This window comes from Thamnophis elegans, chromosome 7 (genome assembly GCF_009769535.1).
Source record: "Thamnophis elegans isolate rThaEle1 chromosome 7, rThaEle1.pri, whole genome shotgun sequence".
NCBI lineage: Eukaryota > Metazoa > Chordata > Lepidosauria > Squamata > Colubridae > Thamnophis > Thamnophis elegans.
Window position 1 is genome coordinate 24,448,381 of NC_045547.1, and position 25,837 is coordinate 24,474,217.

At 37.5% G+C, this 25,837-nt stretch overlaps 3 protein-coding genes across 3 annotated transcripts in view; 2 read left to right on the plus strand and 1 right to left on the minus strand.

The window, feature by feature from the left end:
* The first annotated feature begins 1,640 nt into the window (after window positions 1-1,640).
* On the plus strand, window positions 1,641-8,969 carry TDG (thymine DNA glycosylase). Its single transcript, XM_032221117.1, is given in 14 exon segments — window positions 1,641-1,716; window positions 2,270-2,319; window positions 2,321-2,411; window positions 2,414-2,459; window positions 2,461-2,487; window positions 3,607-3,674; window positions 4,189-4,324; window positions 4,407-4,489; window positions 4,575-4,622; window positions 4,625-4,668; window positions 5,076-5,085; window positions 5,088-5,246; window positions 5,576-5,704; window positions 6,871-8,969. Coding segments are annotated over 14 exon segments (1,095 nt in total). The 3' UTR covers window positions 6,999-8,969.
* Window positions 7,328-23,118, minus strand: GLT8D2 (glycosyltransferase 8 domain containing 2). The gene is made up of 10 exons (XM_032221572.1): window positions 22,769-23,118; window positions 21,487-21,529; window positions 18,495-18,593; window positions 17,802-17,970; window positions 15,624-15,741; window positions 14,001-14,085; window positions 13,665-13,777; window positions 11,993-12,159; window positions 11,338-11,450; window positions 7,328-9,489 (listed from the first exon to the last, which is right to left on the minus strand). The coding sequence occupies exons 2-10, from the start codon at window positions 21,503-21,505 to the stop codon at window positions 9,317-9,319; spliced, it is 1,056 nt and encodes a 351-aa protein (XP_032077463.1). The 5' UTR covers window positions 21,506-21,529; window positions 22,769-23,118; the 3' UTR covers window positions 7,328-9,316.
* A 2,531-nt stretch (window positions 23,119-25,649) lies between these two features.
* HCFC2 (host cell factor C2) overlaps window positions 25,650-25,837 on the plus strand; it is a 33,734-nt gene continuing 33,546 nt past the window's right edge. Inside the window, exon 1 of the mRNA XM_032221404.1 lies at window positions 25,650-25,820. Within this exon, the coding sequence (XP_032077295.1) occupies window positions 25,655-25,820 (166 nt within the window). The 5' untranslated portion in view covers window positions 25,650-25,654. The remainder of the gene's footprint in view (window positions 25,821-25,837) is intronic.

Sequence of the window (25,837 nt, forward strand, 5' to 3'; positions counted from 1 at the left end):
CTTTTCTGCCCATCAGCTGACCTGTTGGAAGGGGAAGAGTGAGAGGCGTGCTGAAGGCTGGATTATTTTTGGTTGTGAGCTCCACACAGTTTTTTGGCTGATTTTGGCCATTCCTGATCTAATACAATATGAGTTAAGAATTATACATGTTGAAATACATTCAAATCAGCTAATGCAAATGTATGTCCAGTACTATGGGTATTTCCTCCTTAACTTACTATTGATTTTTTTTCTTTTTTAAAAAAAAGATACTACACTCCTCTTCACCAGCCTTTTATCCCTTTTCCTACAACCAAACATGGCTGCAGCTCCATAATCTGAGGTATGAATGACATGAAGGCCTTGAGGAAGTTTGGAACCAAACATTGCTCAGGAACCTATTCAAGGTAATTTTACTTATTTATTTATTTCCACTTGAAATATAGAGCGCAATCCTGCAAACAATAATTTCTTCTGAAATTTGGGGGAATTGCAGGATTGTTTTCTTCTCAGAAATGATTCAGGTTGTGAAGAGCTTTTCTTTAAGATAATATGCTTAAATAGGTTCTGCAATATGAGAGGCATAAATGAACCCTGATCTTAATGTATAGTTTTTACTATCCTTGATGAAAACTGCAAGCTGTATGGAATGTGAGGCTTGTTAAGTGCACAAGCGGTATTTCAGGGTGGGGAAGGGCCGAGGGGGAGGGGGCTAGTGAACACCCAGGCCTTCCCGACCCACTGATATTCCTCATGTGCTCCCCACAATTACTTGCCCCCCCCCTCAAACCGCTGCACCAGGTGACTTACTTTGTGAAGATCTAGCAAGCAGTCTCCTCTCCAACCTCATGCGCCCCACTTAGTTCCATTCGGGGCATTCACAGACTTTGCCTGGCAGGTTGCCGGCCAAAATGGAGCTTCTGATTGGCAAATCCAGCCCTCCAATGTGCCGTTCAGGCTCTCCACCGGGCCTCTCCCAGCCTATTGCAAGCTGAAATGAATCCGGCCCCTGGGAGCTCTATTTCAGCCTGCAGGGGGGAGGGCCGAACGGAGGGGTTGGATCCAGCCCCTGGAGGCTCCATTTCAGCTTACAATGAGCCGGGGGAGTCCCACAGAGGGCTGAACGGAGCATTGTAGGGCCGGATGAGTCCCTCGGAAGGACACTTTCAGCCCACAATATGCCAGGCAAAGCCTCTGGATGCCCGATCAGAGCTTCTGAGGGGCAGATCCTCCCCTCAGAAGCTCCATTTCGGCCAGCAACATGCAAGATGAATGTTGCAGAGCCTCTATGGTTGTTCGTAAGGGTGAACAACTGCTGTGATCCTACAAGATTCGTAGTTTCCGATCTTGTTCGTAAATGCTAGGGGGCGCTTATCTCGTGACCCGACAAAAGCGCGCACGACAAAACCGCACCGATAAAACCGCGTCGATAAAACCGCGTCGCTAAAACCGCGACATCATCACCACACCCGACGACAGCGCGGCGACAGAAGGGCGCTTTACAACAGTGCGACGACAGAAAGCCGATTTAAGTTAAGGTTAGGGTTAGGGTTAGCTGTTGAATGCTAGTAAAAGCATTTTGCTGAGCACTTCGGAAGGTGCGGATTGCCCTCCACGGTTATGTCGGCACTCTAGGGTCACATTTTGCTTAGCTCTTTCGGATGGCGTGGATTTGCCCTCTGCGGTTATGTCGGCGCGAAAAGGGCTTTGCGGTGTTGTCAGTGAACCGCTTATCTCGTAACATTGGAATGTTTGCTAAGGGAACACTCGTAACCCGGGGATTACCTGTATTAATTGGTTTCAGAGACATGTTCAAGTGTGATTTGACTCAGTTTATGACTTGCCAATTGCTAGTATTTGGGACAATTTAAAGATGACAGTACTTGTTTGAGGTAAAGATGTGGGGGAAAGGGTCAAACTTAAGCTGCTTCTTCCTGTATGGGATTTTTTAACCTTAGGGTGATGGTTCTTCAATACACTAAGAGGTTTTGAGGGTTTTTTGAAAAGTATCCTCTAAGGAATTGCTGTGGGGTGGGAAAGCCCAAGAAATTGCATATTGAAAACAGTGATGAACAATGTAAGAACATGTGGGAGAAGTTGTGTGGGCTAGGAGAGACAATGAGTTGCTGGTTAGATCTGTGACCAAAATTTCTCCAGTGTTATGTTGGAAAGTTGTAGTTTAACTGAAAAAAAAAAAAAACCTTGATAAATTTGTAAACATTTCTAAACTTAAAACATAAGAAAATTGTTCTACCTTCCCTATTAAAATAAGATGTCTCCTGTCTTTCAGCAACTGTTAAAGGAAGGAAAAGAAGAAATAAATCTACTGAACCCAAAAAAATCTGCTGCTAAGCCTAAACCTAAACCTGTAAAATCCAAAGGGAAACAGGAAAAAATCACAGATACTTTCAAAGTCAAAAGAAAAGTTGATCGCTTAATGGTGTTTCAGAAGCTGAGTTGTTGACCAAAACTCTTCCCGATATTGACCTTCAATTTAGACATTGTATTGTAAGTCAATTGTAAAAATAGTTTACCTGTAGATAGTGGTTATGATAAATTAACTAAGCAAGTTCTTGATAAATTCTTGAAGGGTGTTCATGATAGCCTGTTGCGAGTCTTGGATATGTTTTGGTTTTATATGGAATTATTGAGCTCTACTTTGATATTTAATGGCCTTATAGTATATCATTTCTTGTTTTCCCGTGATATCTTGAAGAATGTACAGAACTGATTGACCAGATAAAACATGTTATAATTTGTGGAGATTGAAACTCATGACTCCTTTGTTAACTTTGAATTTTAATATATTGTCTTAATCTAATACCTGCTTAGGAAATCTAAAGCTAAATAATAAAGGACTCAATTTAATGGAATGTGCCATTTAATGGATTTCAGTGCAACAGGCACAATTTCCATCTGAGCATGTCTAAAATATTATAGAATTCATTTGGTTGACGTGGACAGGACATGTATTAAATGTATAGGACAGTATTTCTGTAATGACATAATTGTGTATCAGTTGCTTAATGATGCCATTAGCAAATTAATATAAAGCACTATGAACAGATGAATTTATTGGACCATCAGGAGTGACTATGCCCTATTTATCTAAGTGGTTTGTCAGCTTTCTGCCTCGCTGTTTGCTTCAGCTGTCATGAAACGGGGAGGGATGGTTGGTATTTGGGAGGGGTTATTTGATGTGCTGGAGGAATGTTCTCATATGTACCAGGATGATGGAAATGCGCATGCGTGACTGCTTCCCGCCTGGACTAACCCTCGACATTCCATCTTCGTGATGTCTTTTGAAGTTATCTACACCTGACATTTGAAGGACGTAGATTGGCCTGAGCTATGATCCCAAGGGGTGGGGGAATGGACTATTCTATATATCAATCGCTTTCGCGCCTAATTAAGCAGACTTTGCTTCGCAACTGCTCGCTAACCATTTGTAATTAGTAAAAGTACTTTTGATTTCCAACACATGGAATCTCTTAGTCTTTCTTTCCTAATTATATAATGGAGGGATGCTGACAGTGGTTTACTTGTGTTGTAGTTGTTCTTTTCATTTCATCCAATACATTTTTATCATGAACAAAATTATGATTTCATTTATGTATTCCTTCCTAGATTGGTATAAACCCAGTTTAATGCAGCCTACAAAGGTCATCATTATCCAGGACCTGGAAATCATTTCTGTGAGTATCCCTTTTCATGCACTCTGGAAATTTTGTTGTAATCTAGAATTTTTAGTTGTAGTAACAGAAAGCAATAGTTTACGACTGTAATCAGATTTTGTTATTGCTAGAATAGATTAACCAATATGTTCATATGTCAATGAAGGTAACTCAAACATTTCTTTTACATAATTTCAAGCAAATTGTGTGACAAATTGCCTGTTAGGACATACAAAAACAAAGCTGGATTTGTTGATACCTGAACAAGGAACCAGTAGACTGGACCAAGAAATGAAAAAAATATATTGAACAGCGCAAACACTTACCATCAGGTTAACAAGAAAGCTTCTTTAAATAATAATAAAGATTATGCTATATTATATTGACTAGCCTCATTTTACATATGATTATAGTTGCTTTGCTATTTTTGAAAGTAAGAATAAATATAATTTAATAAATATATTTAAAAATAAATTATAGAGTTTTGATATGTACTTTCCAGAAAATATGAAAAATACATTTTTTGGCTCCATAGGGAAATGTCTTTTTATGTCTGGGCTAAGCAACGAACAATTGAATCATATGGATGACCATACTTTGCCACATAAATATGGTAGTGGATTTACAAATATGGGTGGAAAGGACACACCAGGTAGCAAAGATCTTTCCAGGTATATATATATTTAATCATACAGTATTTATCAGAAAATTATGGTCCTATTTTTTATTTGTGCTATTTTGTCCTCTTTTCAGCAAAGAATTTCTGGAAGGAGGACGTATTCTAGTGCAGAAATTGCAGAAGTATCAACCTAAAATAGCTGTTTTTAATGGAAAATGTAGGTTTCTAAAAATGAGAGTTGGGCATTTTGTTGTGTTAAGCACGTATTATATTTGATGGGTGTATTTCCCGTTTCACTATAGGTATTTATGACATCTTTAGTAAAGAAGTTTTTGGAGTGAAGGTTAAAAATTAGAATTTGGACTACAGCCACATAAGGTTCCAGATACAGAAACAGTAAGTTCTTGTCTTTATTGGAATATCATTTTTTTCACATTTATGGAAGGACTTTCAAAATATATTTATTTCAATATGTAAATCAAACATCTTGCTGTTTCTGATACAAGTCTTCATTTAAAATTATAATACATACAATACAATACAATAGCAGAGTTGGAAGGGACCTTGGAGGTCTTCTAGTCCAACCCCTGCCTAGGCAGGAAACCCTATACCGTTTCAGACAAATGGCTATCCACATCTTCTTAAAGACTTCCAGTGTTGGGGCATTCACAAATTACTGCTATTCTCTTTTAAGTTTTTCAGAAAGACTGCCAAAGATCAAAAAGCTCTGTAACAACTATTTTAGTATTTGAAAATAACCAGGATTGAAGAGGTTGCTTTTTTTTCTCCTATTTTTTGTACAGCTTTGCTATGTGAGCCATCATCCAGTGCAAGATGTGCTCAGTTTCCTCGTGCACAGGATAAAGTTCATTATTACATAAAGCTAAAAGACTTAAGGGATCAATTGAAGGGGGTTGCATCATCTGCTGAAGTCCAGGAAGTGCAGTATACATTTGATTTGCAGCTTGCACAAGGTATTCCATGTGAAATCAAAATAGTAGTTATGAATTACTTAATATATCAAATCTTAAAAGGTAAATAACATAGACCCAGACAGTTATTTCGTGCTATGAATTTATGGTTGACAGTTCTTGCATATTTCAGATTTAATGATTACAGAATAATGCAAATTCCATTGTGTGACTCCTTCTGGAAGGCAATTCTTATCGATAGAAACAGGATATTTACAAGTTTTCAAGTTGTGATTTTATTTTATTCTGAACTAGGATAACTTTGACAAATGGTTCTGTGTTTAAGAATTAAAACAAAAACAATTTCAACATTGTGAGTCTGGTTTATGCAGAGGACGCGAAGAAGATGGCTGTTAAAGAAGAAAAATATGATCCAGGATATGAAGCAGCCTATGGAGGTACTTATGGTGAAAGAACCACCTCTGAAAATGAACAATGTATCTTCCCCACAAATGGAACAGGTACAGCATGAAAAAATTCAAATTATGTTTTAATTTTAATCTATTGTCCCCAACTGAGAAGGCAGTAAAATTGTTTCTTGGGCAAGCTGCAATAATTAGAATGCTCTGATCTTCATGACCCTCACTTACTTCATAATCCTTCTGCCAGTACGTTGACTGGAGGCATGGAATAAAAGAAAGCAAATATAACTTCCATTTGTCAGTTTAAGAAATATTCATCTTTTGCATTGTATGCAGTGGGAGGGTATTGTTGTTGTTGTTAATTGCAAAGTAGTGTCTGACACATTACGACCCCATGGACAATGTTTCTCCAGGCTTTCCTGGCCTCTACCATCCTCTCGAGTCCATTTAAGCTCACACTGACTTCTTCGGTGATTCCAACCAGCCACCTCATTCTCTGTTGTTCCTTTCTTCTTTTGCCCTCAGTCTTTCCAAGCATTAGGCTCTTCTCCAGTGAGTCCTTCCTTCTCATTAGGAGGCCAAAGTATTTGAGTTTCATCTTCAGGATGTGGCCTTCTAAGGAGCAGTCAGGATTGATCTCCTCTAGGGCTGACCGGTTTGATCGCAGGACTCGCAGGAGTCTTCTCCAGCACCATATTTCAAAGGCCTCAATTCTTTGGCACTCAGCCTTTCTTTGGTCCAACTTTCACAGCCATACATTGCAACTGGGAAAACCATAGCCTTGACTATACACACTTTTCTTGGCAGGAGGGTATTAATTTAGTACAAAGGGTGGTTCAAAATGTTCTTGTGTTGGAAATACAGAAAGCAAGTACAAGAGATTTGGCTTTTGAAGCCAACACCACTTCTAGTCCTGTTTCTTCTCTACAGTGTGGGAATGAGAAAGATTGCAAAAATATCCTCAAGGAGAGAGCAGGAGTCTTGGATTTTCTCTTCCAAAATTGGAGCCTTCTGTCCAGTCTCAGAAGAGGAATTCCAGCATAGGCTTTGAAGCCTGAAATTGTGTCCCAGAAAACCAGACGATTTGCTTAGGTTTTTTTTAAAATTCCTAAACATAAAAATTCATTTTGAATTCACTATAAACACATGAACAGCATAAATGTTATAAAATATGTGCTTCTATATTCTTCATGCATTTTGTATATAGTTGTGCTCCTTGTTCCTCCTTTAATTTTAGCGATTGATGTAGGTTTCTTTTTATGCAGCAACCAACATGGAGTACAGCAGTGATTCTTCCGTTCCTAATGGACAGTGGATGATGCAAACTTTCACAGATCAGTTTCCGGAATTTAGCCTCTCAAGAGCACAAGAAGAAGGGAGAGTCAGTACTTAGAATCAACTCTATATTCTACAGTCATTTTTTTAATGCAGTGGTCAAGAATGGTACCTCAGTTCCCCAACTGAAGCATTTGAATAGCATTGTACCTCTTTAGTTTTTCTTAGAATGAGACATTTTTGGTAGATGAATTAGGTTAATTTAAAGAAGTGTCATTTGTTACAGAAAATAATTCTCTCCCCATTATTTCTTTTTTTTGGGAGGGGTACAAAGTTTTATAGCTAAAATTATTCCATTTTTGCCGTTTTAGCCAAGTGATTTCTCGTTTGTGATGTCCAATGTTGTTTTAAATCCATTTTTTGTAAGATACTCTGTGAAGTTATATTTTTAAGATATCGGTTTTGGGATATACCCTGTGTGTGCTCATTTATATGAATTAAAGGGCAGAAATGTTGATTTAACAGTTACCAAACAGTAACATAACAAGATAGTAGAAATGCAAGCCTATGCATTAAGAGAAGTTATTCAGACAGAACAGGTTAGTTTACCTCTCTTTCCCCAAAAAGGACTAGATTCCTAATTCTCTCTGGGTCTTGTCACTGGTAATCAAATGTGAAAACTGCCTTTTGAAAAATGTGGGGGGGGGGGGGTCAAGCCACATTTACCCTTAAATTCAAAAATATTTTTCAGGGACCCAATTCTGTATTTTTTTTATTTCTGTTTATCATTATTTCAGCTTCATTCCCAAATTATTTTAGCTCTGAGTTACTACTGGATATGGTGCTCTCTGTAGGCATATGTTACAACAATCTCAGTTGGCATTGCTGGTATCAACAAATGGTTCGCTTTGAGTAAAGCAATGCTTTTCTATGCAGTTGATATAACTACTTTTGTATTTATCGCTCTAAGTTAGGCTTGGAGAAGGAAAGATAGATGTGAAAACAGGAGTTGCACTGTTTTTATCTATGACACTCCACTGTTCTGCTTGTGGAGGATATGCACTCTGTTAGAATATTCTGCATGATGTGCTAAATTTGCAGTGCAACAGTTTGTGACCACTGTCTTTTTAAAAGCATAGTTCCTACTGAGAATGTTTGTGCTATCTATGCCTTCTTTTCTCCTCCAGCCTGTTTTCTGTTTGAGAGGTAGAGATAAAAGCAATAAAAGAAGTAAACAAATTTTTTCAGAATCTATTGGTTAGGTGCTTTAGATACTTGAATTATGTACTAGAACTCTATTTCAATGTATATAATTTAGATTATCTAACTACTTCACAAATAGCTGGAAATGTTTAAAATGTTAGGAAGTAGGGTTGTATGGATCAATTTAAAATCAAACCATAGCTTGCTAGTCACTTTGGAATTTTTCCAGAGTGTTTTGATTTCTTGCTCATTAAAAGATGAGCATATTTATGACCTGCCATAAAATAATGTACATTTAATCCTCCAAGCCAATTCTTTTTAATATTAAGATGTGTATCTAGTTCTAATCATGTTGGTTAGTCTCTGTGGAAACTCCATGTCAATAATCTAGTAAATTCATTTGCAGCACAATCTTATGCATGTTTATTCAAATTGAGCTCCACGATATTCAACAAGGTTTACTTCCTAGTAAGTGTGCTTAAGATTGCACACTTATGTGTCACTGTTTACATGGATACTTTTTTGCAAGTGCTTGAAGTGCCTTGCATCAGGGATCTGGAACACTTTTTTAAAACAGAGAATTATCTTGCTGCCGATCATGCAAAGTTCACTATTATGATGTGAAAAGGGGATGACTTGTTTTGAAAGAAACATCCAGGTTAATGAGATGTGAATGCACATCAGTTCTAGAATATGGTGCTTTAAAATGTATTTAATATGTCTGACCTGCCTTTTTTTGTGCAAAAAAAACCAAGAACAAATTCTTATAATATTTTCTGGTGCTTTATTGTAACATTGTTTAAAAGTCAATGATTAATTGTATTGGTGTTGTTACAACAAAGCAATTTTAAATTATTTGAAATAAAATAATGGATGCTTAATTTTATTTAGCTTAATTTTATATATAAAAGATGCACTTATGGCAAAAAAAATATTCAGAAGTATTACAAACTATTTTGGTAACTTCTTATTTACAGAATTATTTAAATAGAGACCTTGGTGGTATAAAGATTGTTTCCCCTGAAACAATGTTTCAGTTTCAGCTCCTGCTAAAAAGATAATAGTGTGCATATTTTGTGGCCTCATTGCACTTGTGGTAAAGTTTCATTTTGCCGCTTCTATATCATAGGATTCAATTACAATCTTATACAGTAGAGCCATGTTCACTATAAGAGGTAAATCCCACATACAACCATGATCATGCTGAAAACTGTTCCCGATGTCTTGGCATAATTAGTTGTTAGGACGAATCAGTTTAAAAGTTCCGGAAGGGTCAGGAACAAACCACTTTTCCCAAAAGTCAATGTGTCCACTAGGGTAGCCCCAAGGCTTATATCTCCCATTCCAATGAAGCAACTTGGCCTCCTGAAGAAAATGATCTGAGTATCTAGCATCAGGACTCCAGCCTATTGGGGGGGGAGGGGGGAGAAGAAAAGTATCTGGTCATTTTTTTTTTACCAAAACAAATATTTTGCTTAACAATAAATTGTATGTAGATGGCATTTAGTTAAATGTGTTCAATGCTAAACTAGGCTTGTATACCCTGATCTAAGCTATGTTGAATTCAGTGTACTTTGGGATCTGTAGACATAGTAGTAAATACTTGTGGAAGGTAATATACCTTTATTCACACAATGTGTGAGCTGTGCAGCCATATAAATCTGTTAAATAAATGAATACATACATACATAAAATCCATCAGTCCTTTTCAAATGATGCTAGGATTTTTACAATTCCAACCAAACGCATCTCAGAAGCTTACAGCCATATAGAGATATGACTGTAATGGAGCCTGCAGAGCCAGAGCCAACAACTGTTGTAACATAACAGTTGTATATTGCAAAAGTCATTAAGCAGCTCAACTAATGACCATCCCATCCCATCTCTCCCCAATTAATCATTAAACAAATGTGCATGAGATAAATGGAGCATGGAGTGCCTCACAGGTGGGGAAGGCCTTTGGAAGCTTAGCAGAAGCCCAGACCCACCTACTCTGGACCCCCAAGGCCTCCCGCACCCTCCGAGAAGTCCTGTGCTCTGCTTCCCACCCCTTGGGTCCCCATACGCCTTTCCCCACACCTACCAGGTCCCCTTAGGCACGATTCTCATCGCACCAGGCCAAACACCCTCCTCAGTTAGCTTTTGAGGATCTTCAAGGCCTTCCAGAGGGCTAAAAGAGATTGCTTCATTGCACTGGCATGATTCCATGGCGTTTCCACTGGCTGAATTGCATTTTGGTATTGCCACCGCTTCTGGAATAGCACCATGTGGTCCTGCGATAAAGCAATCCATTTTGCTGTCTTAACGTGGTTTGCACAGTGCTGCAGAATCTTTCTATAGCTTTCAGAAACTTCTGCAGTGCTGTGCAGACCTCATTAGGGCAGCAAAATGGACCACTTTGTTTCCAGGCTGCATGGCGGTGGCCAGAAGCAACCGCCATTATGTTCTGCCCAAAACATGGTAGCCACTTCTAGATGACTACCATATGACACAGAGTCAAACTGCATTGCTTTGCTGGGGTCTCAATAGCCCTGCAGAAGCATCCTGCAGCATTCAGAAGCTTCTGCAACACTGCAGACCTTATTAAGGCAGCAAAACAAAGTGGTTTGTCTGACAGCCACCATTTTGTCCCCACCCACAAGCAGGCAGAACAAAATGACCATATTCAAGTTGCCAACACATAATCCAGGAACACCATGGCCTACCCTCCTTCCCCAACATGGGGTCTAGAGAGTTTCAAAAGATAAGTGAGCTGGGTAATAGCTATGTGAGGAGCAGAATGGAATGATGGGGGGAGAGGTGGGGGTCACTGCAGTATCCCTGTGGTTGGCCGTAAAGTTGAATGACCACAGGGTCCAACCATTGTAATTTTGAAATGACATAGCAATTTGGGGGCATCTGTTGTAACTTTAAATATTCCTTAAATGATATGTAATATATTGAGGACTACCTATATTCAACAGATATAATAACATTATTCCTTTGTTGTCTTGTAGCAACTGAGGTGTCTATACTAAAGTACATAATATTCTGTACTTTTATAAAAGTGGCACAATTTACTAGCAGAGGAGAATACTGTGCTGAATATTATATGTGTAAGTGCAGCAACAATATACATGATCATAAACATTCAGTTGAAGATGTCTTACATTTTAATTCTTAAACTAAACTATCACAATGCAAACTTTTAAAAAATAGCTTAATATAATCAACAAAAGAAAATAAAAACATGCTTTATCAGAAACAAAATTTACCTAAATGTCGAATATGCCACAAAGGATTAATAGTTGTATATCTTCCATGGAAAACAATGAGCATTGGAGAAGTGGCCACACCTCCTGCAAGAGTGCTGCTATATAGATTTTCTCTGAAAAAGTTTTTTAGATTGTCAAATGGGTAGAAGCTTTATTTTTAAAACCACTATTTTACTAAATGGGGATGCAGTAAATAAAGCAAAATACAGTTCAATTAGAACTGTAGAGAAGTAGAACACAATTTGAAGCTCGGTACTAGTAGGTGACTGGGCCAATCATGCACCGTCACACTTTCACTTCTAGGTAAACTCAACTTCTTTAGCTTAAAATTTGGCTTTTTTGTTTTTAATCTGAGCATCATCAGAAACTGATCAAACTATTGGTTTGCTAAACTAAATACATCCATCAAAATATGCAATATTGTTCCCATACTTAGTTCAAACACTAATATAGTGCTATAGTCAGAATGACTTTTGAGCTAGTGCAAATTAAATACATTCCAGAGAGTATTGATACCGTACTAGTCTTTGTGGTGGGAGTCTGAATGTTCATAGAGCAGGATAAAATAAATATGGCATGCAATCATCACCGGTATATTACCAAATAAACTCAATGGGCAACCTGTTCTTGCTAATAGAGGACTATTGGTACATACGCTACATTTTTCTGCATCCATTTTTCTAACTGCTTCGTGATGCGTTGATGCTTCCATTCTGTCATGTTGGCCACAATGACACCTGGATTAAACGTGCAGGTGCTGGGACTTATACCCAGATCTCGGATTGTTTCCTTTCGATAATCCAGGAAGCCCATATAAGTGTTCTAGGGAAGAAAGGAATATCGAACCTCAAAACTGTGTGTGCACAATCAAGTAGCCTTTTACTACTTGAGGCAGTACCCCCAATATGGGCTAAGAATTTTTAAAAAATGTAGCCAGGACAAACATTAATTTTGATTCAATCAGGTTATGTTTAAGTGTTATGCAGTTTATATTACCTTCATGTATTTAGTTTCCCTTTTCAATAACAAGTAGTATACTAAAATTTGCTGGCAGCTTTGGTGGGCATGTTTGGGCCCAGATCCAATCATTTCTATTTAGTATGCAGAAGAGCAGATAGAGCAGAGATATGGTAGCACATGGTTAATTATGCTCGTGCTCAACCTGTCTCCCAGAGTTTCTCTCCCAGAGAAATAGAGGGCACATCCATGGAGACAGTTACTGATCATCCACAGCAAAGATATTTGAATAATTAATGCCTTTAATAGTACATGGGATATGCTGCCTGGTTGAAATGATCCTATTAAATGCGATGGTTTGAAAAGTCTAATTTATTTATGATGTGTCATCAAGTTTGTGTCAGTATTCTCCTTGATAATTTGTTCCTAACCTGGTACTTCAGTTCTTCCAATGGTACTGAAGACCCTAGCGTAGTCGGTTTTAAATTGAGGAGAGATGCCACATTTATAAACCTTTAAAAGCAGGCAGCATTCATAAAAAATCTCAAGCCCGTTTTCCGCCTCAACTTCCTTCCCTTATATTATTAGTGAAGCACAAAACAAAATAAAACAAAGTAACTAGTTACACTACTGCACATTCCTGCACTAAAAATATATCTAACATTTGACTCTTGAATAATCTATGTAGATTTCTGGACATCACTACAGAAGTTCTTCCAAGATCGCTTTATTATTTTTTCACTATCCCAGTATATCCTAGAGCCGAGATGGTGAACCTATGGCACGCGTGCCACAGGTGGGACGCAAAGCCATTTGTCAGGGCACGCGAAGTGACTTCTGGTTTGCTCATAGGGTCATTTTTTGTTCCCCGGAGTCTTCAGGGAAGCCTCCTGAGGGCTCCTGAACGGTCCGGAGGGCTAAAATCAGCCCTACAAGCAACCCGGAAGTGACTTCCGGTTTGCTCGTAGGGTCATTTTTTGTCCTCCGGAGGCTTCAGGGAAGCTGCTGAAGCCTCGGGGGGGCGGGGGAGAGACCCTAACCCTATAAAGCCTCTGGAGTCTGGGGAGGGCAAAAAAAGCATGCAAAAAATGGGGGCAGCGCCTGTTATGCGCACATGCGTGCTGGGATGTCCCGCATTGCATTATGGGTGCGGCACGCGCACACACGACCTCCCTGCACTCCCCCCACTTATGGCACACGAACCATTGCTGTCCTACAGCCTTGTATTCTGGAGGCCTTTCATCCAAATGTAAGCCAAAACTTTGAATATTAACTTAGGACAAAGCATTTTTTAAGAAAGCACAAATATAATTTCTCCCCTACCACCACCTAAGTAAATAATATGTTTTAGAAATGTCTTTGTTTTTTACCTGCATTCCTACACTTCTAACCATTTCATGAGTTGAAGGTAGATCACAGTCATCTGAAAAAGCTGCAGCATGTCCTCGGGTTAACTTCGTATCATATAGATCTTGAATGTCTCCTAAAGAAAAAACTAGGTTGTTTCCTCCCTCAAGAAATGTTATTATCAATTGCCTTTATATATTCTGATATAAAACTTTAAAAGCCTCTAGGAATTTCATTATAAGATCCTTGCGGCTACTTTCAAACATTCAGATGTATAAGACAGAGCAATGTTGTAACAATGATATAAATATTTTGGAAAATGCTGTATTAGGAAAAAACAGGATTTTTTCATAACTTACCTTGTACAATCACATCATCATCAAGGTAAATCACTTTTTCATGTTCATGGGTAAGTAGAGGGAGGTAAAATCGAACGAAGTTTAGCTGTTGAATGTTTTAAAAAAAATATTAACAAAGTAGACAATACAAATTCTTTGTATCTAGTTTACTAGATAGTATTATTTAATGTAAATATCACAATGCTATGTGTAACCACCGCCACAAACAAGCAAACACCCATGTAATGTACACCAGTGGAATTTTGGTTTGCATGCACATTTGCATGTTGTCAATATTATTTACAAAAAGGATATAACTTAAATCTGCTTTTGCTAGTCTTATTTCTCTTTTTGTCATCATCTTTGGGCTACCGAAATCTACCATCTCTAGTGTTTAAGAGATTATCTGCACATTTCCCTATTGACTGCAGTTTTTGCTAAGAAAAATAAAGAGAATTTCAGAGCCCTTCAAATGCATTCAACTTTTATAGCCCCCCCGAACAATTTTTCTAGCATTCGAGCTGAACCTGCTTTTCTCTAACACAAATCCATTATTTCATAAATCCTGCATTTTGGGAAGATGAAAGGTGATAACTGAAGGCCAGTTTGGCTCTAGTCTAGTAGTTAAGGCACCAGGCTAGAAATCAAGAGTGTGTGAGTTCTAATCTAACTTAGGCATGAAAGCCAGCTGGTGACTTTGGGCTGGTCACTCTATCTTAGCCCAACTCACATCACAGGGTTGTTGTGGGGAAAATAGGAGAAAGGAGTATTAGATATATTCACTGTCTATAATGACAAGAAAGGCACAATAAAAAAAAATCTTTTTAAAAATTGTTTGATCTTTGGTTTCTATATTTCAGTGTAATCCCATTGGTGTCTTTTTCAACTCATTAAAGTGTGCTGTTATATCCCCTCAGCCTACTCACTCCCAGATCCCTCAAATTATTTTCAGTTTCTAACTCCTTGGACACTCTTATTGCCCTTCTCTGAATCTATTTCAGTTTATCTGAATCCTGAAAAATAGTGCCCAGAACTGCACTTATACCCAAGGTTGGGTCTGACCAATGCAAAGTTGGGTGGAATTATTACTTCCTCTGTTTTTGCAATTAAATTTTCAGTGTAGCAGCCTAAGTTGGCATTTGTATTTTAGCAGTCATATCAATATTAGCACATTGTAAGTTTATGAAAGTCACCATGTGTGAGTAGGTGGGAATATAAATTTTCTAAATAAATAAAATAAATTATAATGCAAAAAAGCCACCGCTGCTTTAAACTGTTGCAATCAGGTGCTCTATTCACTAACACACATTTTTTATCTTAAATATGAAGTGCCAACCTAATCCTATTAGCTCTCTTACTCAATTCTGCTTCATCAGCAAGTCTGATTGGCATTTCTTCCTCCTCATCCCAGTCTGTAGTAAAACTGTTGAAGAATACACCGCTAGAACTAAGGTTAGTAGCATGTTTTTAAATTTTATAATTTTTCCTTATTAGCACATTTAAAATTACATTTTAATATGAACTGTTAGAAATCTCTGGGACTACATACAAGACTTTGGATTAGCATAAGCAGTTCTGGAACTTCAAATTATGCGCCTCCTTTCATATGTTTCATATCTTATAAAGGAAGTTTTGCATACTCACAGGCTGAAGTAATTCAGGACGTGTTGCATCTGGTCTGATTTTCCCTTTAAGCACCATAGGATTGAATTCCACAATTTTAAACTTGATATCTTTTAATTTAGAGTTTTCAATCCACTGCCTGAACAAATAAAAGCATGTTAGATTTATAAAGCAAAAAAATACAGAGCGGTAAATAGTTGCTATTATTCTTTCATTTCATAAACCTTGGTCTGAGCATTGTAGCTTATCTCTAACTGAATATTGCTCACAGCCTAAGTAGCAAATTGCACGTTGTTGTTATTATTAATGCTATAAAATGAGACATTTTCTGAATACTGTATATGACATTCATAAATCATTTAATCTTTACTAAGGTAGACTTTAGATAAAAGTTTCCATATCCAATTTAAATTGGCCCAATAGCACTTGTTCTAATTGTTTATTAGTGCATTAAGTTTAGAAATCATTTTGAATTGTGTAATTATACACACTAGCATCTGAAATATGGTAATGACCCAACAACTTCATGTTCTTTCAGCTAAAAAGAAGGCTTCCAGATGGATGATGCCTTGAGCCAGGGATCAAATAACACAGTGCAGCTGTTCAGTTTTCCCCTCCCAAACTAATGTTTACAGTACTATACAAAAAGACAAAAGACAGAAGTGGGATGGATACAGAGAGGAACAGCTTTTTAGTAAGCACTTAACTTTTAATTTAAGTTACTTTTGTTTAGTTTAATGATTGTATTTAGTAGCCTTAATTAGTAATTTTAGTGTTTAGTATCAGAAATTCTAGTATTTAGGTTAACTAGTGGCTTAAAGCCTTGGAATCTAATAGTCTCAAAAATCGATTCATGATACAAGGGAATTTTAGCTTCAAAGCTGTACCAAAAAACAAATCTGAAAACAAAGAGCAAAGAGAAAAATAAGTCTGAGTTTTTGCTAGGAGAAACTTCCAATCATTCAGTACAAAGCTCTGGTGATTTCTAGGCAGCCACCATTAGAGCGATGGTTACACATTAAAGACACAATTGGTAAAATTCTGTAAACATAGAATAATTACACAACAAAGCCTTACTAAAAGCACCCTTTCCAGATTAGGCTTTATAGAAGCCTTAGAATTGGACAAACACTTTTTTTATGATACCCCTGTTTGTTCACCATTTTCCTCCCACTTTTTGTAGAAAAATAATATATAAAGGAAAGAGAACTGCATGCTATAATATTATATATTTGGGTGAGCTAGCTTAGGTGGCCTCTGTCTGAAAGCATCTTAGAGAGTCCTCAACTATCCTTTTCTGCCTAATCAGTCCATGTCCTCCATTGGCCAACCTGTGCTAAACCTATACTTCTGCCCAATTATAATTATGCTAACACTAGTTCATCACAGCAGATCACACCCCGGGCAACAGCTTCAACAGGCTGGCCAAACCAGGTTGAGAGTAGTTGTTGGGTCATTAACCTTCGGTGAGATAAGGACTTGTCTATCCCGAGCATGTGAAGACAGATTCTGGTAGATTGAGCGGATGAAACCTGTTAGAATAAGATACCGGTCTGAAGGCAGTCTCTGCAAGCAATGTGGTACGCTAAGAGCACGGCAAGACACGAAAGATGCCCTGGCCAACCACTGCGCCCAGCCCATCTCCAACTGTCTCGATTCTTGTCCTGCTAATGGAGCAAGATGGAATCTGGGAAGAGAGAGTGAGGCTGACCTGCGCACCTCTCCCTCACTTTAATCCAAATCACGGGGAAGTCTTGACATCCCTTAAATTAGATGTCAAGGTCCTCTTCGAACAGGATGGACGAACATCGACAACAGATCAATTCCTGGCATTATGATACCAAATGAAGATTTTTACCTTAATAATTTTGCTGTTTGGTTTTATGTTGCCTTATGGGTATTATTATCCATTACAGTGTTTCTCAACCATGGCAACTTTTAAGATGTGTGGACTTCAACTCTCAGATGTTGGCTCATGAACTTCTAGCTGGGGAATTCTGGGAACTGAAAGTCCACACATCTTAAAGTTGTCAAGGTTGAAAAACACTGTAATTTGTTTTAATGGGCTGATAGATTGCCCAGGGCACTCTGTTTATTTCAAATAAATAAATAAACATGTAGCAATCAATTGGGGTAACAAACTTCCCTGGATAAGAGATTATACCCTCACTCACTTATATTACAACACTATGATTTCACCTGATATGTGGAATGCTGCTCTTTAGCCCAACTATGTAGAACAAGACATTTGAATCTGTGTTGGTATAAATGCTGTTGATTGCAGCTATTGTTGCACCCATTCTACCTGCAGGAGCACATAGCACAACTGGAATTTCTTCTTCCATCTCCTCTACAATCTCCAAGTCAACTAATAGTGGGAGTAAGTAATAGCAGTGAGAGTAGTAACGGCAGTAGAAGAAACATGAGTTATCATATATATTGTGATTTATTTAGTTCTGTTGCATTAAGCAATAAGCATTTTACAAAAGCCTCTGAAAGAGTTGAGAATTTGTTGAAAGCTAATTAAATTCTGTTAATTACATTAAATGGCCCTGTGTTTCTTATGTAAGCTCACTTATCTGTTCCTAAGTCCATATTCCTTCTATTATGGCTACCCCATCCTACAGGTTTCACAGGCAGCATTTAGTGATACAAGTCTTTCTCAACCAGTTGTAGGCACTACATGTGCCATAATTCTCACTCTGCAGTCAGTAGCCATCAAGATGTACAAAATGTTCAGAGGCATTATTAAAAGAAAGAAAGAAAGCCAGAACAGCTCTAATTAAGAGAGAGCCTCTTTCTGTTCTAGTTTGAAAGATAATTTTAATATGAGCTATAATGCTATCAACATATGCAGTCTCAGTAACATAAAAAATAAAAATAGGTGCTTACTGGATTCATTATTCAGAATAGCAGATGGCATCTTTTGAACTTTATTATACAGAATAACACAGAGAGTCAAAACAAGAAGGAATAGTAGGATCTGATTAACTGAAACATAAAGAAAGCTGTTCAATCAATCACATATACATAAGCTGCAGCACAAATATTTTCATTAGTATGCTCCATGACTAATTAATAAATGCAATTGGACTTTAACTTTATATCTTAACTGCATGATTGATCATGTACTGTCGGCTGCAAATACTGTATTATATTTCAATGCATCTCAAACTGACCTGAAGATAAATCTCTACATGTTACAAACTTAAACATTTTCCCATGAAATTATTTTTATTCATATGTAAGTAACATGGGATTAAATGAAAGTATTGATAATGCCAAAAGTGAACGCTCTTTACACAGTTTACCATCATACAATCATCATCTGATTGTAATTTTGTCATAGGAACTTTAAGAACGAGGACAATTTGAATCTGGTTCATAAATCCCATTAATCCATGAATTCCATTAGAATTATTTATAGATCTCTGTCAAAAAAAAAACCTAATTTGGTTACATGTCAAGTCTTAACATGTACATTTTTTAAATTCCTGCAGTATGTTTTAGCAAAAAATATATTTCTAAAGGACACCACTATAAGCACAGAAAGGATAAGGATATATATCCATGATGGCAAACCTCTCTGCGGGAACACCAGTTGTCGCCCCAGCCCAGCTCCACCGCGCATGTGCATGTGCCTCCCACCAGCCATGGTTTTCAAGTCTCTGCCATGCATGCCGTGCATGCGCAGGAGGTAAGGGCATGCAGGGAGCACTCACATTGCATTTAGGGGTTCATGCGTGTGCACACATGCCCCACCGCACCCTGATATTGGCCTGGAAGGCCTGCACCAACCTAGAAGCCAAAAATGCACAAAGGGGCACATGCGCGGAGGCGCTTGCATTTGGGGGTTGCGCGAGTGCACGCTTTGGACATTTGGCACCAAAATGGTTAGCCATCACTGATATATACAATATAATACAATACAATACAATAGCAGAGTTGGAAGAAATCTTGGAGGTCTTCTAGTCCAACCCCCTGCCTAGGAAGGAAACCCTATATTGTTCCAGACAAATGGCTACCCAACGTCTTCTTAAAGACTTCCAGTGTTGGGGCATTCACAACTTCTGGAGGCAAGCTGTTCCACTGATTAATTGTTCTGTCAGAAAATTTCTCCTCAGTTTCAAGTTGCTTCTCTCCTTGATTAGTTTCCACCCATTGCTTCTTGTTCTACCCTCAGGTGCCTTGGAGAATAGTTTGACTCCCTCTTCTTTGTGGCAACCCCTGAGATATTGGAAGACTGCTATCCTGTCTCCCCTAGTCCTCCTTTTCATTAAACTACACATACCCAATTCCTGCAACCGTTCTTCATATGTTTTAGTCTCCAGTCCCCTAATCATCTTTGTTGCTCTTCTCTGCATTCTTTCAGAGAATATACTGTGTATATGTGTGTGTATGTGCATCCCCACACTAAATCATCTTCTCTTATCACAATTTAAAATGACACCTTGCCCGAAGTTTTAAGTGTTGATTTAAAATTCTAAATAATCCCATTAGAAGCAGGGTGCCTATGTCTTACAAACAGTTTTACTTCTATACAGAATTTTAAATGAGATCAGAAAAGCAGGTGCCAGATATTGAAGGCAAGTGAATGGGAAATTGCTTCTGTTCAACAATTGCATCTCTGTAGCTTTGTACCTATGTGGCTATTTTGACAACAAGGAACAATGGTGAGAGATGGATAAGGAGAAGGGTCTTCACATTCTGTCTTTGTGTGGCCTATTATTAGTTAAATTAGTTGAGAGTGAGACAAGAAGTTAATTGGATCTCTTTAAACACAGAGACCCATTTAACTAACTTCTTGTTTCTCTTGTGCTTTTCACTTTGCAAAATGTAGTTGAGATAAAAATGAGGCATTTCTAGGTTTGCAATGTCCTAATAAATCTACCTTTACTTCAAATAAAGATATATTGTAATTATGTGTGTTATGTAATATATATTAGTATTCATAATGAATTCATTAAATATTACATAATGTTTATTAACATTCATTATAGTTACAGCTATTCTCTGCAACCAAGGAAACTAGATTATGAATATTTATCTTCTTTTTCAATGGTACCCAGTTACTTAATATACTTTCAGCAGTTTGCTTAACTTCAAGAGCTTCTTCAGCTTTTACTGAATTCAAATCTCCCTTCTTCCTGGACTATTCAAGCAATTCTCTTTTAAAATATTCCAGAGAAAAACTCTTAAATAAACATGTTTCTTATCAACAGCCTCAAATGCTGATGATTTTTGCCTTGGAGATTATGACATTTAGGAATGTTTTTTTTTTAATAGCCTCAAAGGCAACAAAAGTACATTGATTTGGCAAGCTAATGTGTCTCTGTTGCCTTTGGGGCTATTAAAAACACCTTAAATATCAGAATGAAATGCTAAGATTTGATCCAATGGTGGATTGCCAATTTTTTTTACTACCAGTTCGCATGCGCAGAAGCGTCCAGGCGGATGGGTGGAGCCTCCTGCTGCCACTACTACCAGTTCACCCGATCTGGGCTAAACCAGCAACAACCCAACTCTGATTTGATCACCTCTTACAGTAGCCCTCAAATTATGACCGTAATTGAGCCTGTTGATTATGGTTGTTAGTTTTGATAAACCAAGTCATCACATGACTGGACCCAGTTTTACAACCTTTTTTGCTGTGTTCAATAAGTGCATTTTATGGAAGGGAGTGGGCTAGAAAAGACAACATTTTAGTACATCTGTATAACTGGCTCTGCCCTCAATAGAAGCTGTCCTGTGGATGGGAAAGTCCCCTTCCCACAGCCATTTTACAAGAGGGTTCATTACATGTTTGCAAAATAAAAATCCCTAAGAGCAAAAAAAAAAGATATCGACTCTTTAATCACACTTTTTTTTTCTGAAGATGTCTTACTTTTTCGTAATAAAGCCATATGGCCCTTTCATTTGGTTGCAACCTGTGGGTGAAATAAGAGAAAAAACCAGAAAGTTAAAATACAGCAAAAATATCAAATCTACCATATGTATACTGAGACCTCTATAGGTCTAAATTAAATATGTTTGAATCTGAAATATGTAAACAAAGCTTGAAGGGATGCAGTTTCTTTCTTAATGCACTCCATCATAATTTATTCAACACTTTCTACTCTTTTCTTTTTTGTTTGTTTCTCTCCCTTCAACAATTAACAAATAACAATGAAGAAGCAAGTGTATATATTCTGTCTGCTAACTATTGTAGCTACAGGTACATCTACATAAACGAAGAGCTGTCTCTCTCTGTTCTTTATATCAATATATTTCAACCTTGACAAATGTAAGATGTATGGACTTCAACTCCCAGAATTCTCCAGCCAGCATGGACATCTTAAAGTTGCTAAGGTTGAGAAACACTGTTTTATACTATAAAATACTGTAAATAGCAAACTCTAAGTTTGCCCTCCAGTTTATAGTACTCTCCCTCAATCATCTTAGGAAAAATAACTCAAGTTTGTATTTAAATAAATTTCAGTGTTGTATCTAACATAATACTGAAGAGTAGTTAGTAAAGAATGGATGTGCATTATTTTCCATAGTATTAGCAAGAAAATCATGAGAACTATGAAAATTAAATGTAGGTCATTATCATAATGGAGATTTTAACCTAAACATTTTTATAATTCCATATTGTCAACTAAGTAATACTTGTCATATTTTACGTTTTGTAACAACCTAAGAAATTAGTATTTGATAATAAATCCATTAAGTAATATATTTAATAATATTAAATGACATGCATAGAAATTTTACATTTAGAGACTAGTTCTCAATATAGCAAACATACTTATAATGTAATCATTCATTCTACACATAAAGAATTGATTTCTTTCATTTCTGGTACACATAAGATACGTGTTTTTGCTTTTCAACCATAATGCAAAATTCAACTGCAAATCAAAGTTAATGCAAAACTTTCTGTAAACGGATAATAATTATATCTATACCTAGAAACTTCTAATGCCCACTTTTACTTAATAATGTAAAGAATTTAAGAACAAAGCTAGAGTTTTCATTTTCAAAAATGAGATCATATTAGCTCAGTACTTTGCTGACATTTCAATACTTGGGATTTTTTCCCCTAAAGGCTGACAAACTCTAGAAACAATAGTAAGAAAATAAAACTGTAAATACTCTGTTTCCAATAAAATTCAAAATTTTACCTTTTAAGGCAACAGCAGAGCAATTGTGGATTTTTTCTCTCCAGAAAAATAACTTCAAGCAAGCAGTTGCTGTGGATAGCTGGCTGATTCAGTGTAATAAACATTCATGTCAGAACCATTTTTCTCCTGGGATTCCCACTTGAAATCCTACATGCGAGATACTTCAAAATCCTTTTTAGTTTCTTCAAAACTAATTTGAGGCAGAATTGTTTTTTAAAAAATATCTTTGGTGTTTTACTTGGAAATTACCTTTTTCCTTTCCTTTCTCCGTGATTATGGAACTGTACAGAATCCAGACTTCGGCCTGCTGGAATGAGAGAGCTACATAAGTTAAACTGCTTCCAGATGTGGTGAATACAGCAGCTGCAGAATTGGTGAACTTTCCTCCTCCCACCCTAGTTCTTCATCAGAAAGAAAATTCCAGAGACGGGGCGGAAAAGATTGTAGGAAGAGCCTTTTTTTAATGTTGTGTATATTTCAGATGACGGTGAACAAAGAAGCATCTATAAACTTACAAGCATGAAAAATGAGTAACAGTAGAAAAAACCCTATTTTATCTAAAATTATAAGGCCAGTCTGTGTTTGGATTGAGAAAATAATTACAGATTCTGCATCTTTTAGAAGATACAGTGCAACGTTCACCCGATAATGTTAAAACATAGTTGCGGAAAAGTTGTACAGAATATATTTAATCTCTGCACTGTGGATATTTCAAGAGGTCATTAAAGATGAGAGCCGTCCTATAATCCATCAGTGGGAAACTCTTAGGGGCATCCATGGGGGAGGCAGCGTGTCAGTTCAGGCTCCTTTTTACATGTGTCGCAACATTGAGCTAGTAAAGAGATTTAAACTTAAAATCACAACCACCATTTTGACTTTTTTAAATTTCCACCCCCATGCAGATACTTCATGATCATCCCCCTTGTGAAAATAACATTTTAAAAAAATGGTTTAAGAAATTCCAATGACAAAAATTGCTATCTTGCTGCCTTAAATGCTAGGGAAAAAAAACTGTTTATGCTGCCCATCTTAAATGAAAACTGATTAATTGCTGCAGGAGGAAAAAAGCCATGTCACAAAACCGCCATTGATTACTGAAAGAGAAAGAGAAATCAGAAGTCTGGTAGCCTGTTTTCCAACTGACAAATTATATTAGGCATATATTATTATGGTCAGCCGTATTATAAACATGAAACTCAAGTCAACTCAACATTCAAAAATGCATCACAAATACCACTGACTGGTGTTAATGGTTGGTACGGTTTCTGCCAGCATTCTAGGTATCAACCAAGTACCTTCTTAAAATATACGATGTTCCCAGAAGCGCAGTTTTTTGCAGTTCCGCTGGTGTTAGTGCAGGAAGCTGAAATTTGTTGATGTATCTTATAAAATTCTTGGGTATGGTACCAAGTGCCCTGATGACAATGGGTATCACTTTTACATGCTTCATCCATAATCGGGTAGTTTTGATGGCCACGTTGCGGTATTTCGTGTTTTTTTCCAGTTCTTTTTCTTCGATTCTGGCATCTCCTAGTAAAGCGATGTCAATAAATTATACATTTCAGCCTCTACAACCATGGTGTGTTGTGTTCCAAATGGCGATCCATCTGTATTCAAACTCCCACAAGATCTTCACTTTCATTTTCAGTAACTTTTTCAACTTTGTGCTCCCATTACTTTTTGGATACAGGTAAGTTGTATTTTTTACATAATGACCAGTGGATGAATTTAGCAACTCGGTCGTGTCTAACTTTGTAATCAGTTTGTGCGATTTTGCTGCATTCAGCTATTAAATGTGAAAGTTTCAACTTTGTTGTTGCAAAGTCGGCAGTTTGGATTGTCAGTGGATTTTTGTATCTTCGCTTTCATGGCATTAGTTTGTAGTGCTTGTTCTTGAGCAGCGAGTATTTTAAACCTTCCGTTTCTTTCTTGATGGTTCCCATCTTAAGCCATGTCCATGTTAAGTTGTCATCACATTTTCCTTCAATGTTTTTTAAATGCTGTCTATGCAAAGCTTTGGTTTTCCTTATATTCTATTTAATAGGAATAGGAATAGGAATAAGTTTATTTATAGGCCGCCCTTTTCCCTGAGGGGACTCAGGGCGGCTAACAATCTGTCATCCACTTGTTTTTCCTTATATTCTGCCTTTGTTTCTGTTGTTTTTATGCTGTTCTGCGATTTCACAGCCTGTAGCAATTTTTCTGTACCTTGGTTCACATAATTATTCAAACTTTGTTTTTCCTCTTCTACAGTTTGATGGATTTGCAATAGCCCCCTGCCCCCTATTTTTCTTGACAAGTACAACCTGTCGATGTTACTTTGTGAATGCAAAGTGTGGTACATATTCAAAAGTTTGTGTGTTTTCCAGTCCACATTTTCCAGTTCAGCACGTGACATATTCTAATTGTTATTATTATTGTGGTCAGCAATAACAACAATAACAATAATAATAATTCTTTTATTCATTAAACATGAAACTCAGTCAAGTGAACATTTAAAGATGCGTCACAAATACCATTGCCTGGTGCTAATGGTTGATACGGGTTGCTGCCAGCGTCCTAGGTATCAACCAAGTACTTTCTTAAGATGTACAATGTTATTGTTGTTGTTGTTGTTGTTATTTTATTCATTAAACATGAAACAGAGTCAATTGAACATTTGAAAATGTATCACAAATATTATTGACTGGCATTGATGGTTAATACGGGTTGCTGCCAGCATCCTAGTTTTATCATTATCATCATCATTATTGTTATTGTTATTATGGCTGCTGCAGCTTCATTCCCCGCACTTTCCCCTGGCCGGCCCGGCCTGGCTTCCTCGCCAAACTCTCCAGCAGCTGCCTCGGGCCCCGCCGCGGTGCATTGTGGGCGTGGGCGGATAAAATGGCGGCAGGCGCCGCTGCCCTGAATTGGAGGCGCGTTTCTTCTTTCACGGGGCCGGTCCCCCGATCCCGCCATGGCCATCGCGCCGTGGCGATCCGCGAGCTGGTCATCATCTTCGGGGGCGGCAACGAAGGCATCGCCGATGAGCTGCATGTATACAATACCGGTGCGGATCGGGAGGAA

Bases quoted from the DNA above. Each gene is read 5' to 3' on its own strand.
- GLT8D2 (XM_032221572.1), bottom strand. The intron at 15,742-17,801 runs GTGAAATCATAG...TTATTTGTTCAG, and splicing joins AGCAGCATTCCACATATCAG to GCAGTGGATTGAAAACTCTA. The intron at 11,451-11,992 runs GTATGTACCAAT...AAACTTTTTCAG, and splicing joins TGGATGCAGAAAAATGTAGC to AGAAAATCTATATAGCAGCA.